Genomic DNA, 16,213 nt, shown 5'->3' with positions numbered 1-16,213 from the left:
ACTTTGACCATAAAAAAGACTTGGAAATGAGTCCGAGCAGTAGAAGCATACAACATTTTGTCAGTCATATGTACAACTACTCTACCCCCCCCATTTTTTCTCAACGGATTTAGACGATTCAGAAAAATGGTCTTGGGAACAAACTTCTGGGCGGAATTCCACCAATTGGCGGAAGAATCTCATCCCTGATACAAAGTCTTCTTAAGTTTCGTCTGATTTGAGAGACACATCGTTCTGCAAAACATCAATAAAATAGCAAATCAGACTGTAAATTGGAAAGTTCCAGTTGACAATGTCCGTATCAAATGAAAACATAATCGAACAATGACCACTTTGTGACAAAAACAATAGGACATATGTCCCCTTGCATGAAGAATGTATGGGACATTTGGAAAAAATATCCGTGTATGTCCGATGTCTGACGTGGATGTGAGCCCCTGCTGTATCACACAAACAATGTTCAGCTTCTGCACTGGCAACAAACGCTAAGAAGTATGCTGGGCTGAGGTGCACAAACCAAAAGTGGGTGCCACCCAAACAAGAGAAAACAAACTGCGGGTTCTAATTCGTTGAAATCACAACACATCTCAGTTTCAACCCATCCAACACTGCAAGTGGCTCCACTTTGGGTGGTAACTTTGTCATGCACCTTAGCCCTGGTAACCCTGAGCACAGCTGATGACAACCAGAACGCCTCATATCCCACATGGGCCCACTAGTTACATGTACTGAATTTTTCCCCAGCATGTCTCTCCTGAGCTATGAGCAAGACGAACTCTAGTGCTATAGACCTGACTTCCAATATCAAGTACAGTGGAACCTCCCTTTTAATACCTCCACAAATCTGATTCTGAGCAAATAAGATCTTAAAGGCTGACATAGGCCTATTTAATTAGTTTAATTACTCCAGGGCTTTTCCCATCGTTGTGGGGATGTATAAATTAAGCTTCCTGCAAAGTTTTAGGTTTGAAGTCCTTACCAATTACGAGAAATAATTAATTCTTTATTGTATTGTTTAGCAAAAGTTCTCCAGGACATGGGCTATTTTTAGACCGTTGACGTCACTTTGTGACGTTTCGTAAACCAAAGATGGCGTTTGAGACTGTTCTGCTTACATTCGACACAATCAACACCACTTTGCAATACATGTAGTGATGTACTGAAATAATTTTTTCTGTGTTCGAAAGCTACAGCCAATCGTCATTATATCCCCTTAGGTACAGTTTTATAACATTATTGGCACATGTAAACAATATGAATTAATTAATGAACGCTACGAATATGGCATCCTTTAAACAGGAGGGAGTCTTACAAAATAATAAAACTGGGATAAATTTACAGTGGTTGTGAACAGAAAATCTGAAAAAAGTGGGTTTTATCCTTAAAAAGGAAGAGTCTTAAATCAGGGAGGTTTCCACTGTCCACCCAAAGTATAGAGGGACAAAACATGTTTATACCTACAAGCGGTTTCACATTTACTGTTTTGACATTTTATTTTGCTGACATGAAATTTATTGGCACAGTGCATTTTAAGCAGACAAAAAGTGCAGCATGGCAGTTTTAATGTCAAGGTCAACATCCTCCTCTAGCTGTGTCACTGTCAGTGTCAGCGAAAAAATACTGCAGTCATAAGCCAAGTTTAGAAGAAGTATCCTTGATGTTTACTAACAATGCCCACTTAGTTATGTGAAATGGAGGTCACAGAGGAGGAAAGATGGGTGTCAAAACAGATTCATATTTCAAGTCAGGGTTTGTCTTGCATAATGTTTCAATTGTACCCCGTTGATTTTCTTTCTCAAATCGCTACACACACAAACAGAACACCACTCCTAGTCACACTCACAGGGCCAACTTTGACTGATCAGTTACAATCAAGTTAAGTAAGTGCATTATCAGTAACATCACTTAAATAGTGAATGGCATACTACTCAACCGGGCCCTCAACATTACGAGGGATAAAGCCTACACTCCCTACACAGAAGAGATTACCTAAATTCCCTACATTTGTCATAGACTCATTCATGAGCATAATTAATTTATCTTAATATCAAACACCATTTACCTACATCAGTACATGCTATTTGTTATCATGTGAGCATCAAACCAAAGTAGGTAAGACACAAGGATGGACTGCCTGTACTATGCTTCAGTCACACCCTTGCTCAGTTACAATTTAAATCAGCTACAGCAATAAAAATACAGGATTTACAGCACTACGCTCTTCCCTTGCTCATTTGAATAATGCTATAAATGGAATGTGCTAAGCATTAGCAATAACATTGTTTTAAATCTAACTTCTCTTACAAAAACCAATACACACAGCATATCAGTAATGTTCAGAAGGTAAATCTCATATGGAGCTCAGTACAAAGGACATTTTGTTGAAAAAGTCACTCAAAATTGAAAATGAGATTGAGACAATGATACTTGATACAGCGCTGAAAGTCCACAAAATGGGGCACTGGCCTTTGGCTATTACTTATCATTTTACTCGCCAAACCAACCATTTGTTTCAACAACATTACTCTCATTTGGCGAGTAGATTAACATTTCTACTTGCCATTTACATGTTCCTACTCGCCATGGCGAGTAAAATATTAGCCACTTTCAGGCCTGTGATAGCTCTAAAAAGAGAACACTCAGTTTTGAAAAAGAAGAATAAGCAATTTCACCAAAAAAAGACTTACTATGCTTACATTAAAAATGTCATTATTAACATTATTTGTAGAAAAAAAGAGAACAGAAAGAAAAAGAGACAATGACTAACGGCATGGAGCGAGCCGGAACACAATGTTCTGTGCGGATGATCAGTAGCCTGAGTAGGTATTATTTTGTAAAACTATTGTGACACTTTTTAAAGTCTTGGAAGTTCTATTATTAGTATTAAGGAGTCATTTATCACTATCAGTGTCAGGAAATCCAACACTTGTTAATTTCGCGAGGAAAGTAGACTAGTAGTCAGGAAAATCTATCACTAATTAATTTCATGAGAAGAAAAAAAATTATACTTACTGTGATCCTGCTTCCTCTCCATTGGCATTTTCCTGTAACGCAAACAAAAATAACAAATGAAGCACACATGACGTGAAAGTGGTTTAACCTAGATCCTCAATCTGGTACATTTACTTACACTGTAGTGAAATCAAATGTTTACAGGCCTCACAGGTATGTCTAAATATAGCACCTGATCTAGTGTGACTAGACCCGTCACAGTGTATTGTAAGATCACTTTACTTAAATCACAATACACAAGGAGTTTCACTGATTCCATGTCAAGCTGTTATGAAATACAATGTGTCAGAAAAAAGTACCAGGAGTAAAAGGGAAACTGACCGAAAGCTGAAACGTGCAATTATAAATTGACTAAAAGCTGAAACGTGCAATTATAAATTGACTGAAAGCTGAAACATTACATTATAAATTATCATTTTTACTCACAAATTTCTTCTTTGACATTTAATGACTTTTCTTATTCATGACGGTTTCATTCATATTATTAAACAAGGGTTTCATTTACTAGTGCGCCCTGCGCCATTGGCGCATTAAATCTGAAAATGTCCCCTTCCAATTCCCTTTTGCTTTAGTGCGTCAAAGGGCGCATTGAGATTACGTACCACTGCGCCACCAAATGTACACTTTACATCGGATCAACACACACACATGCAGAGATGACACGATATAGCAGCTAATTCTCCGTTGGCACCATTTTGCATCTTTGGTCAAAACGCGTACACGCCTTTTTAGCGCTTCTTGCCTTCGACTGTGTCCCATCAGAATTTGGTTGAAAGGGACAAATGTCCCATTGCCTTTTTTCCCCAGGCTAAACCCTGTCTATGCATGGATGTATGTGAGTCAATGTCTCTTTTACCCACCTATTTTAGGAAATCAACGTTACTAGACAAACAATGTCTTTCTTTCTTTATCTGGTGTTTAACGTCGTTTTCAACCACGAAGGGTTATATCGCGACGGGGAAAGGGAGAAGATGGGATAGAGCCACTTGTCAATTGTTTCTTGTTCACAAAAGCACTAATCAAAAATTTGCTCCAGGGGCTTGCAACGTAGTACAATATATTACCTTACTGGGAGAATGCAAGTTTCCAGTACAAAGGACTTAACATTTCTTACATACTGCTTGACTAAAATCTTTAAAAAAATTGACTATATTCTATACAAGAAACACTTAACAAGGGTAAAAGGAGAATTGTTTTTCGTTAGTCGCCTCTTACGACATGCTGGGGAGCATCCGGTAAATTCTTCCCCCTAACCCGCGGGGGGTAAAACAATGTCTTCTGAGAACTCAAAATTGGGTGTAAAGTAACTAATACTAATAGAAGTTAGAAGGTAGGAATCTAAAAACAGATCATAGACTGCAAGATTCATCAACGATTTTGAGATAAGTTCATTATTTGACCAAGAATGTTTGTCTGTTAGTCTACTTAAAAGACCACTAGGTCGACGTACTTCAAATGTAACCTTTTGTTTTGTCAATAACTTGACGTTCCAATAACCTACAATTCTTCTCTTTTTTTTATAATAGAAGGTTGGGTGAAGATGATCAATACTGAACATTATACATAAGAAGGCTAATCAGATCAAGAGGCATGGGTGTGACGTGAGAGGATATGCACGAGTGAATGAGAGAGAACACCATCCAAAGTTCTGCTTTACTTTCTTCCCTTCTTCTTCAGGGATGAGTATTGAATTCGAAGTTCACAAGTCAATGATTTGGAGGGAGCTTCCTGTGCTTCCCCCCCCCCCCTCCCCCCTTCCCAAAGACAAAGGATGTCACAGTCTGTCAACATATTCAGAGTCAATAGCCTTTGCTGCCGAACCCTCCCCCCCTCCCTCCCCCCCATCCACAGGTTGCGTCATCAGTGAACAAGTGCACTTTGCCGTTGAAACCTGTGGGGGCGGGGGGGGGGCTTTCACACTTCTGTCCCCTGTTTGGTTCTTAACCAGCTGTGTCCCTTGTATAGGGAACAGCTGGGTCATGTCCACCCAAAATAGCTCTCGCACTGCTCAAGAAATTGCATAATAGTCTGACCGAGACGGCCGTACGACTGTGTGAACACTGAGACTGTGGAGAAAACTAGGGCAACGAACTTTTGTTCTGGGGAAACGGTTTACTTTGACAAGGAAGGAACCGGGCCACAAGAGAGCGCCCCGATATGACAAAAGCGTCAACAGCAGTTACCAGAAAACCTTGGCTCACAACACACAAAAACGATAGGTGATTCAATCGTGGTCATCGCCGGTTCTAAAAATAACTTACATCAAGCGCTAAAATGGACAGTGAGTGTGTGGGCTTCGAGTCGGCACGCGGACACACGAACAATATGTAACGGTTCTACCTCGTTTGTTAATCACTAAAGAGGGTTGGGGTGGTAATCATTGAAGAAATTCGAACAATAAGGCCTTAAATAGTAGTTTACAACAAAGAGATGTTAGAACGAAAGGGTACCATCAGTGAAAAGTGAGGGAAATTTCAGACCATACCATACCTGAAATTCGTCCGCGACGTAAAACTCGTCAGACGATCCCTCGTCTTCATGGGTAGTCGTGACTGTGTCGTGTAATTCTAGATCGAATACTCCCGGAGCCGCCATCATACTTGCCGGAGGTATTCCTTGGCGTCATAAAAGATGTAAAACTGGAAGAAAGTTGGTAAAAAACGAGGACTCGGTCTTTCACTCGCCGCTCGTTCCCTTCCGTCGCTCCGTGCAATGAGGGATTCCGTGACGTAACGACCACGTGACGATCGACTTCCGTTACTATTGACCAATGAAATGTTAGATTAGAATATGGTCATCACGCAGTGTAACGTGACTGCAGCTAGTGCGGGGGTTTCCCATGCTTACCCGACCATCGGCATTGCAATAGCACTGCGACACTTTTATTATGCTAACATCACTAATTATGCTGATGAATTAAAAATGTTTGATTAAAACTTCTTTTCTAAATTCACAGCACAAAATTGCTAGATGAGCGCTCTTAATACACCACTAAACAGTTCCGCGGCCATTGCGACAGTGCGCATGCGTAGCATTTTTTTCGAGTAAACAACGCGTCGTGCTAGCTTCTCAGCAACTTGAAACATGTGCGATTTGAGCGAGATTTCCATCCAGAAGGTGCGACTGTGGAGCACTGAAGCATCGAAAACCTTGTCGTGTGTACGGAAAACGAGTGTGGAAGGTGCACACGAGGAACTTGTAGCTAGGTAAGTTTTATTTATTTCCTTATTTACTCTTTGCAATGATGCGATGTGTTGTTCATTCCCAAGACCGGTTTTCCGCCCTGTAAGTTGTAACACTAACAGTTAACTTAGTAAGTGCTCTCTCTTCAGATACGCTTAACTTTTCAGTTGATTAAAGTCAAAAACTTGAATAAGTGCCGTTGATCTGCCCACGGAATCTAACTTACTATGAAGCATAACTACATTCCGATTCGTGATGCATGTTGCGATAGTGTACATGCAAAAGTTTTCCATTTTCAATCTGACGTGTGGGTAAGATAAGAAACAACAAACATGCATACTAAGTTGCCACTGCCAGTTTGTATAGCTGCTAAGCTTACCTCAGGCTGAGTCAGTGAGTATTTTGTACGTTTACATACAAAATGGTTATGAGGGGGAAAAAGAATGCCTTCCACAGGTGCGAAAAACTGTGATTTGATCTCAAGGCCTTTTTGTTTTAGAGCTTTTCCTGCTTTGGAACTTGGGAGATGGGATTCCTGTCGACCGTGAAGCAGAAAATGCAGAGAGGGTGCTTCTTCGGGAGTACAAGCAGAAGTTGTATGTGAAAGGGGTGCTTTATCCTGATCCATTCATCATCACAACTGGATTGAAAGGCAGCAAGATGGGCGATTCCTGTGGCCAAGCGTCTTCATCGCCGGCTGCCTGTGAGTGTGAGCTCGACCTCATGCATCGCCTCGTCAACGAGTTTTAAGGAGGAAAGGCTTACAGGTAGGAAACCTCTCTACTTTTTTAAATGTCATATTTGCACTTTACTTTTGAAAAAGAGAATGGTTCAAGTTGAATTGCAAGATGGCAGTGCAGCCTAACAACATTTTGGTTTCAGTGAACAGGGAATGTGTCAAAATCTGAAAAACCAGCATACTAGTATTAATAATAATACACACTAAAATTATGCCTGTCGCTGTCATATACATATAATTTTTGAAAAGTGCAGTGATACTGATAGTGATACAGTTAATCAGCAATGACTGAACCGACTTTCTAAATTCAAGGATGATCAAATCATCTGACTAATGGCCAGGGGCGAGTACAAAAAATCCGCTGTGCTAGTTAAAACCGCTTGGCAACTCGCCTGGTTGGCTAGTGAAAATTCTCGTCAAATGCAACACTTCTGGTTGTATACTCTAGTTTCAAAACGTTATATAAACAATGCAGTTATAGCAACTGTGGTTTGTACCCGGCAAGCAATTCATTTTGGTGGACTGGACTTTCTTGAAATGACTCACCTGTCTGGCAAGTTAAGATTTTGAGATCTGGCCATCCCTGCAACTGTCTTAATTTTGCAATGCTCTTCATGCAAGTTGCACTCAAATTTGTGAGCAATTTGTTATGTACAACTTGGTAAATTGTCCTAAATAATGCTTTAGTAAAAGTTGTTGTCTTCTTTCTCATAATTATTGATTATTTTCTTTTTTTCTCCCTTTTGGCAGTGTCTTGACCATATGCAACAGGCTGCAAGTCATTTTGGAGGAGGAAGCCCCTGATTGCATCTTTGTCAAAACCAGAAAGAGACTTCTACCTGTCTCCAAGAGTCAGCCATCACAACCACCTGTTACCCAGAGCCAGCCATCACAACCTCCTGTTCAGCTTTTTCCTCTTAACTATGAAACCACACAGATAAACAAGGAGAGCAACCCTTCCACAAAGTAAACAATCCTGACGACTCTAATAATTTCAACAATTTGTCAACTCATGTAAAAGCTTTGCCAGATCCAGGCATTAAGCTCTACTCGTTACACATGTAATGGGCAGAGCAACATTGTTGAACAGCTGCTTCATTTCTGTAAGTTTTCAGCCTGAAAGGTAGTAGGGTGGGTCGCATCTAAAATATGAATGTTTGTCTTGTCAAAACCTATGTAAATTTTCCTACATTTTAAGACTCCCTCTTTTTCTGTAGTGGAATTTTTTTTATCAGATTATTGTTTGGAGTTCTGAAAAGGAAGGCTCCTGTGTACACCATTATAGATATGACTTTTACTGTCCTACATGTGTGTTTTTGGTATATATATATATATAAATATATAAAACTAGATATCTTTCTTCCCAATATGTTCATTGCCAAGTGGATGAAGTCATCAGATTTGATCTGCTGCTAGTGATAACGTTTATCAACATAAGTAAAGTTTTTTGAGCTGACTGTATTGTGTGCATTTTGTTTGCAAGTGCTGATATGTTTGACTTTGTGCTGTAATGCTTTGTCTTGTCTCTCATTCTCCCTTTCAAAGTACGAGAACTCAGATTTTGTTCTGACACACTCATTGCATCATACAAACATCAACGACACACACAGAAAGTGAGCCAAACAAAAATTTTTCCTCAGAACATGTTATGGTATGCACAGGGGACATGAAAATTATGGAGAGAAGACTGTGCGCAGGAAGAAGAGAAAAACATTCAAACAAATGAAAACAAACCAGTAAATTGTTTAAGGTTGCTCTTGGCCACTCTGGTGACATGTACTTTATTCTACAAATTATTAGCGAAACCGATAGGCTAGATCCTGAAGGTCTAATCCTCGTCTCTGTTGCATAAACAACATCTCATCTATACTATAACGTTTAGGGTCAATACTCATTGGTTGATCGCTAAAAATTCTTGTCTTTTTAGAATTTTTGACTTTTTCCTGCCATCTTCTTGTTGCAAAGGGTGACACTAACACCATGAATTAATTGTAAGAGACTGGTCGTGGCTATACCAGTGCAATATGATATGTTCTGCGAGAAATCAGATTTCTGAATAACCATGGATTTTTCCTGTCTGCGTTCTTTTTCTTAGCCATGTTTGCAATCTGTAGTTTGAACATCAGTCTATTGTTCTCCTTAGTCAGCTTAATCATTGCAATAAGATTGCGCATAACGGGTGTGCATTAAGTTGGCATCTGCTTATACAAAAAAAACTATCAACACTTGAAATAAGCAAAAACAAGAGCACCCAGAAATGTTTCTGTTGTGAATGGGTCTTGTTCAGGGCTAGAGTCACACTTTTCTGGCAATCAACTAGCTGCACCATTCCTCTCCCTTGATGATCCTTGGGCCTGGCACGTCTCAAACTGGAATTCCAGATCTCGCATTGCCCATTTTCTTCTGCCTAGCCGATGCTCTGGTCGGGGTATGTCTATCAGCACTCTTGCTGTCTGAAACATTGCCAAACAGGGTTCATTCTGTCAGTATTTATGGTAGTATTACATCTTCATGCAGGGTTCTCCACATAATTATGTTGTCCGTTTGGGTTCAATGCCCCCAACTTCAACTTATAAAGGTGGTCATTTGGACCCACTGTAGTCATTTTCAGTGCAATACAGAACTCCCCCTTTCCCCGGTACACTTGTTTTTGTTCCTTTGGCTTCTATGGAGAGCTCTCCTAATGTTGATCAAATCGCACTCTGGAAACAAACCACCCACATAAAACTTAGCTTGGCTTCCCACATTCATAAGCCTCATATATTGATATTGATTGATATTCATTCGTGTTCAGATTTCAAAACACACGAACAGACGAAAAGTCAATTAAATCACTCAAGCTGTAAGGCACAGACACATCATAGTGATACTAGGAACAGCATGTGTGAACAAATACATTCAACACCTTCCCATCTTCTTTACTGCGTACACACACAAAATATAACAAGAAAGTTATTTAAAAAAAACAACTTACTCTGTGTTGAAATCCAGGGTATCCCAAGTTTTGTGTTGGGAAAGAGTTCTCTGCAGTTGGTGTGCCATCAAGAAAGTGTTGAGAACAAACCCTTGCAGGTGAAAAAAAAAGAAGCTTGTGCTGGGTTCTTCTTGTGTGTTGGATGCGGATGCAAGCTGTTGAAAACAGACAGATGCATATCAGATTTAACAATTTATGGCTCTACAAAGCAATGTTTATTGCTTTTTAATCACAGCAACATGAAGTAAAACAAAAAAAACAAGAAACGGAAACACACTGACTGACACAGAAAGTGAGCCACATTTTTTGATCTCATGCACGGCAGATTCAAACAAGTATTTCATGCAGTGCCGGTGTGCAGTTTTTGTAACGTTCAAAGCTGTATAAATGCAGGTCTAGCTAAACGGTTTTGTAATCATGCTATGGAATTTGCAGAAAAAAACAATAAATCGCATGAATGTCAGGCAATAAAATAAGTTGATCAAGAACTGTTACAGTGTTGCGCTTACCTGAACGGTGGTTGGCATGAACAGCACAGACTCGTGTGGAACCTGGTGAATTTTGCTAAGTTTAGCTTTCCATTTTGAAGACGGTAGCTTCCGTTGTCACAATCAATCATCGGGCAGTGACATGCCATTGTTAAAATCGATAATCGCTGAATTTACATCGACAAAACAACAAAATAAACACAAGTGTCTGACTCGTCAGTCGCAGAACATACGCAAATCTGTGTTGCAGACGATTTGTTTCCTCGAAAAAATGACGCAGCCAATGAGAGGCGTCTGTGCGGTCACGTGATTTTCCTTCTTTGTTCCATGTAAACGTCGGAACTGTTTAGTGGTGTATTTATAATACGAACTTAGATAATGAAAAGGTCACAAGTCATTCTGGGAACGCCGATCGACTGACTATGGCAGGGCCTAACTTGAGAGGACAGAAAGAAAATACTAGTCAGAGCTGACTGGACCTCTCGTTGTGACTAATAACAGTATTCGACCCAAAACTCAAAACACTGAAAACCAACAACGTATGTTTTCAAAACTGAAAGAACTGAATAAATGCTAATAATTATAGTAGAGCCGACTTCTTGCACCAGGCTCAGTGCCTGTAGGCTACTCAGTGAACATCAGTGGTAACAATAATAGCAGCAATAAATAATGAGCAGCTAACGGAGCCGTGTGGGTACAAATCAGATAGGTAAAAGTTTTGACAAAGTATATGAATTTAAGAAAAGAAGTCCAATCATACAAAAATCGCCTCAGCCGAAAGGTACTCAGTTGAACCATATAGGTCTATGTTGGAACTAGAAGGGGGAGTTTACGTCCTCTCAGAAACTATTTCTATTTGGGACAAGAGTTGGTGACTGGAGCTAAGGAGCTGGTAAAAGTGAGAAAAGAGGGGAGGATGACGGGGTGGCAGGAGTAGTGATGATAAATTCTTCTTCTAGATAGTGTGATTTAATATAACTGGGTTTGGCACCCGTTGTCTCCAAGAGCATTGGGAATAGGATGTTAAAAGTATACGTTTATTTTCCAAAAATGTTGAACTGAGTAATGGCGGTATAAACTGAATCGTTCATCATGATTCGTCATCAAGTTTTGATTTTGTCGACGTAATTTGGGATAAGTGCACTAGGCTGATAAACTGATTAGTATAGTTGAATTAGATGTGACAGGGTGAGCTTTCACCAATTATAGAGTAAAGTTATTGTCATTGTCCAGTTAGCCTTTGTTGCTGATCGATCAGTTTGTGTTTTGTGTCTATTCATTATTCTCAGAAGTAAAAGTGTGCACCAGCCGTGTCAGTCCAGCTGCAAACAGTCTCCCTTTGGGTGAAGCAAGTTCTTAATCCCTGCATGTGCCGAAGTGGACAGGCCACTGTCTGTAAGTTATGCAATCTGACACCCGACTGCCTCTGCTCCCCTGAGGTTTGGGGGAGTCAGTGTGGCTGAAGTGGGCGTGATTTCCCGGGTTTGATACTGCCGATAGTGACTCGGAGATCAAAGAGCGTGTCATAGCTGGGCGTTTGGTGGTTCTTTTCTTAAAACCTTCCAACCGCAGCTGACACGCTCCTTTGATATCCGTCTCACTATCAGTACTGATCAGTCACCGGAAATCACACCGTCCCACTTCACATTTCCCCAAACCTCAGGGGTGCAGAGACACTAGTCGGGTGTCAGATTGCATAATACTTTCCCTGCAGACAGGGGTTGCTTGCCACAGACACAGGTGGCCTGTCCACTTCAAATTCTAAGGGATTAAGAAAATTGCTTCACCCAGCTTGCAGCTTGACACGGCTAGCGAATACCAGCGTTTAGTAGTTAACAGACAATGAAATTTTTCACCATAACATCTCTCATGTTCTTTTGTTGTTTTTCGACTTATTAATTATGTCTCGATTTATGCGCAATGTAGTGACTTTTCCTCTGACCACAATACGCATTAACTCTGTGCGAGCGTCTTATGTGCACTTATTACAATTGAAATGAGATCCACTCTCCTCAAATATTGGCGCTCCAAGTCTTCTTCTTCTTCTCCTTTTTCCCTACAAAGCTAGCTGCTAGCTACGGCCGGGCCGCGACGAGCTAGTTCGGCGAACGTTCGCCGACGTCATCAATCAGGGTATACAGAACTGGTTCGGTGGAATGTTCGCCGAGCGTTCGACGAGCTGGTTTCGGCGTGGTTCGGCTGTGGTCGGTGGCGGGCTTAACTCCTATTCCTGTTCTCTCGTGCCCTTTCCCCACCTCCTGTATCACCAACCCCTTCCCATTTTCTGCTTGTTTGTGTATCTGTCTTGTTTTTTGTTTTGTTTTGTTTTTTCGTTTTCTGAAAGAAGTTAATGTATTTATTCCGCCATCATGCTAACCTTTGTTTTGTAATTACTATGATTGCTTAAAATAAGCATTATATGCTTGAGTATGTAATCATCCATGCATTGTTCTTGTCATGATTAAAATTGAATAAAGTTTTGTTTAAACCAACAGACATTGAATAGACACAAAACACAAACTGATCGGCAACAACTGAAGACTAAACTGGACAATGACAATAGATTTACTCTATAATTGGTGACTGTTCGCCCTGTCACGCACATGCTAGAGTGTAAAAGAGAACTTTGACTGAGAGACGCGAGAAAGAGTGGACGTATTTTGTAGCAGTGTGCTCCACTGACTAACTGACAAGATGTAGGCTAGTGTATTGTGCATTGTGTTGTGCCCCCCGGCTTCGGTCGGGTTGGCGAAGAGGTGGAGAGGGCCCCAAAGGGTTTAAAATTGTGATCGTGATTGGCGTTTTTTGACCTTTCTGTGACCGTGATTGCCGAAATTTCCATTTTTGTGATCGTGATGGGACTTTGCCTGTGATCCGTGATGACAAAAAAATCAAGTCTCATGATCGTGATCGTCATTTGTTTTCGTGATCGTGATGGGCATTATTGCAAAGCATTTTATTTTCAACGTACATTTTTCACAGCTGTAGTATCACTCTATGATCCTCTATTCGTCAAGGTGTTTGTGATCGTGAAAACAAAAATCAAGGTAACTGTGATCGTGAAAGCTAAAATTTTCCTTCCCGTGATCGTGATGATACCCCCCCCCCCCCCCCTTTGGGGCCCTCGGTGGAGGGAAGAAATGCACAGAAATAAAGTTAATACTTTACTATACATTAACTAGGCCGTAATAACACCAGTGACACAGAATTTCCACTCTCATCGCCAAGGTATTCTATTCCAAAAATGGCGAAATAATCAGTAAAGGGCGCGACATGAAGACATCCACTGCCTGATACTGAACAGCTTCGGACAAGAACAGCCGACAAAAATGTAAGATAGGACGGTATCGTTTTGTCGGAACTTGTAAGCAACATGACTTACTGATCAATGTTTTCGTCCAGAAATTCACTGCGCACAAGCTAAGGTTGGCTTTAGCACTATGCAGGTGTAACACGAAATTTTTACTCCGCGAAAAATTTACTCCGGAGTAAATATTTCGTACAAAATTCTTACTCCGAGTACACTTTTCGTACGAGAAAAGAACTCCCCAAGGCACGAAAAAATTACTCCCTGCACGAAATTTTTACTCCCCATTTTTTTTTACTTCCAGTAAAAATCCCGTACGCAAAAATGGGATGCGGGCGAAGGGATAATGCCAATAAGTGATCTCGCGCACACGAATGTCGCGCTACTGACCTCCTTCCACCCCTTCCACCACCAAGACTAACAGGGGACAAGGGAGTAAAAATTTCGTACACCTGGCATGGGAAGTTAAATTGCTCGTGTTGGGGTGAAGTAATTTATTCGTTATTTATTCGTCAGGGGAGTAACATTTGTGTACGAAATGTTTACTCGGAACTCACCTGTCTTGGGGAGTAATTTTCTCGTGCAACGGGGGAGTGCTTTTTTTCGTAAAGGGAGTAACTTTTTCGAACGAAATGTTTACTCCGGAGTAAAAATCTCGTGGGAGTAATTTTCTTGTGTTACACCGGTATGTTGTGTATTGTGCTTAAACAACAGATAGGACTCAAAGGCCGCACTCTTATCGCACCAATGTGACTTACTTCGACCAGCGGCTATCATATAAGCAAAGCAAGACCTGCTGTATTTCACTACGTGGTATTGTACTATATTATAGAAATAAACATTGGTGTAACTGACTAATACAACAACAACAAACAAAATCCAAAGATAAACAACCCTAAAACAACCTGGAGCTTACAAACACCCCCCCCTCCCATCCGACGAAGAAAATAATACGTAAACAAACAAACACACACACACACCGTAGCATACACACCGGCACACACACACACGTACACACCGTGACACACACACACACACACACACACACACACATACACACCGTGCAGGGGCGGATCAGTTCATTTTATGGGGGGGGGTTTCCAAAAGTATATTGTGAAGATATGGGTGTGAAGGCGCGAAGCGCCTGGCTTGCTAGGGGGGTCCGGGGGCATGCTCCCCCGGAAAATTTTGAAAAAAAGGATGCAAAATGGTGCAATCTGGGGGGGCCCGGGTAGCTCAGGTGGTAGAGCACTGGACTTGTGATCGAGAGGTCGCTGGTTCGAATCCGGGCCGGGACGGACACGGGTCAACTTTATGTGCAGACCCAGAGACGGTATCCATCACAATGGCACGTTAAAGATCTTGGTCATTCTACCCGGCATAAGTGCAGATGGCTGATACCACCTAAACACGCAAACATCAAAAAGCCGTGAGGGCGTAAAACTCGAATCGTATAAACCAATTCATGTCCAATATAGGCAATTAAGACCTGACGGACAATAAGCCCCTTAAAATTTACTTCTTTTTTTTGGTGCAATCTGGTGCATTCTGAGGATGATCATTACCAGTTTCAGGCAGCAGATTTTGTCACTGATTAATACCCCAAACAACAACAACAACAACCCCAAAAAACACAAACAAATATTTTTATTTTTTGGCTGGGGGGGGGGGGGTCCGGAAACCCCAGAACCCCCCCCCCTCGTCCGCCCCTGCCGTGGCACACACACACACCGTGGCACACACACACACACACACATATATATATATAAACAAACCCCCTCCAACCCTAACATCTACTGAGTCAAATTAGAACACTACTGTACTATATTAGAATGCAACTGGATAGAATGCAGGTTTGGTTTTGTTTACTGCTCATGTAAAATAATGAGGACAAACTGACAAGCCGATAAAAAAGGGGCGGGGCAAAACGGAAGGAAGGTGTCGTCACTGATACTCTCGTCCTCTGGATAACTCAGCTCAGTGGTTTCGCCTGGCGCGTGCCGACCTTGTTAGTTCAACGGGGTATTATGTGTGGTCAGACCGTACGATCCCTTTTTTTACATTTAGTCAAGTTATGACTAAATGTTTTAACATAGAGGGGGGAATCGAGACGAGGGTCGTGGTGTATGTGTGTGTGTGTGTGTGTGTGTGTGTTTGTGTGTGTGTGTGTGTGTGTGTGTGTGTGTGTGTGTGTGTGTGTGCGTGCGTGCGTGCGTGTAGAGCGATTCAGACCAAACTACTGGACCGATCTTTATGAAATTTGACATGAGAGTTCCTGGGTATGATATCCCCATACGTTTTTTTCATTTTTTTGATAAATGTCTGATGACGTCATATCCGGCTTTTCGTGAAAGTTGAGGCGGCACTGTCACGCCCTCATTTTTTAACCAAATTGGTTGAAATTTTGGTCAAGTAATGTTCGACGAAGCCCGGACTTCGGTATTGCATTTCAGCTTGGTGGCTTAAAATGTAATTAATGACTTTGGTCATTAAAAATCTGAAAATTGTAA

General features: G+C 41.1%; 1 protein-coding gene and 2 long non-coding RNA genes across 5 annotated transcripts in view; 1 reads left to right on the top strand and 2 right to left on the bottom strand.

The window, feature by feature from the left end:
* LOC138975741 (ribosomal protein S6 kinase beta-1-like) overlaps positions 1–5,725 on the bottom strand; it is a 54,380-nt gene extending 48,655 nt beyond the window's left edge. For all 3 annotated transcript variants that reach the window (XM_070348489.1, XM_070348490.1, XM_070348488.1), the window contains exons 1-2: positions 5,503–5,725; positions 3,013–3,044 (exon numbers count right to left, since the gene is read on the bottom strand). In XM_070348489.1, coding sequence (XP_070204590.1) covers positions 3,013–3,044; positions 5,503–5,610 — 140 coding nt within the window. In that variant the 5' untranslated portion in view covers positions 5,611–5,725. The remainder of the gene's footprint in view (positions 1–3,012; positions 3,045–5,502) is intronic.
* A 309-nt stretch (positions 5,726–6,034) lies between these two features.
* LOC138975739 (uncharacterized) lies at positions 6,035–8,235 on the top strand. The gene is made up of 3 exons (XR_011458730.1): positions 6,035–6,218; positions 6,695–6,962; positions 7,685–8,235. It is a non-coding gene; the product is annotated as an uncharacterized lncRNA (long non-coding RNA).
* A 316-nt stretch (positions 8,236–8,551) lies between these two features.
* LOC138975740 (uncharacterized) lies at positions 8,552–10,648 on the bottom strand. The gene is made up of 3 exons (XR_011458731.1): positions 10,418–10,648; positions 9,909–10,063; positions 8,552–9,387 (listed from the first exon to the last, which is right to left on the bottom strand). It is a non-coding gene; the product is annotated as an uncharacterized lncRNA (long non-coding RNA).
* Positions 10,649–16,213: the final 5,565 nt, after the last annotated feature.

This window comes from Littorina saxatilis, linkage group LG9 (genome assembly GCF_037325665.1).
Source record: "Littorina saxatilis isolate snail1 linkage group LG9, US_GU_Lsax_2.0, whole genome shotgun sequence".
Taxonomy (NCBI): domain Eukaryota; kingdom Metazoa; phylum Mollusca; class Gastropoda; order Littorinimorpha; family Littorinidae; genus Littorina; species Littorina saxatilis.
This window is presented reverse-complemented; position numbering and strand designations above follow the sequence as displayed.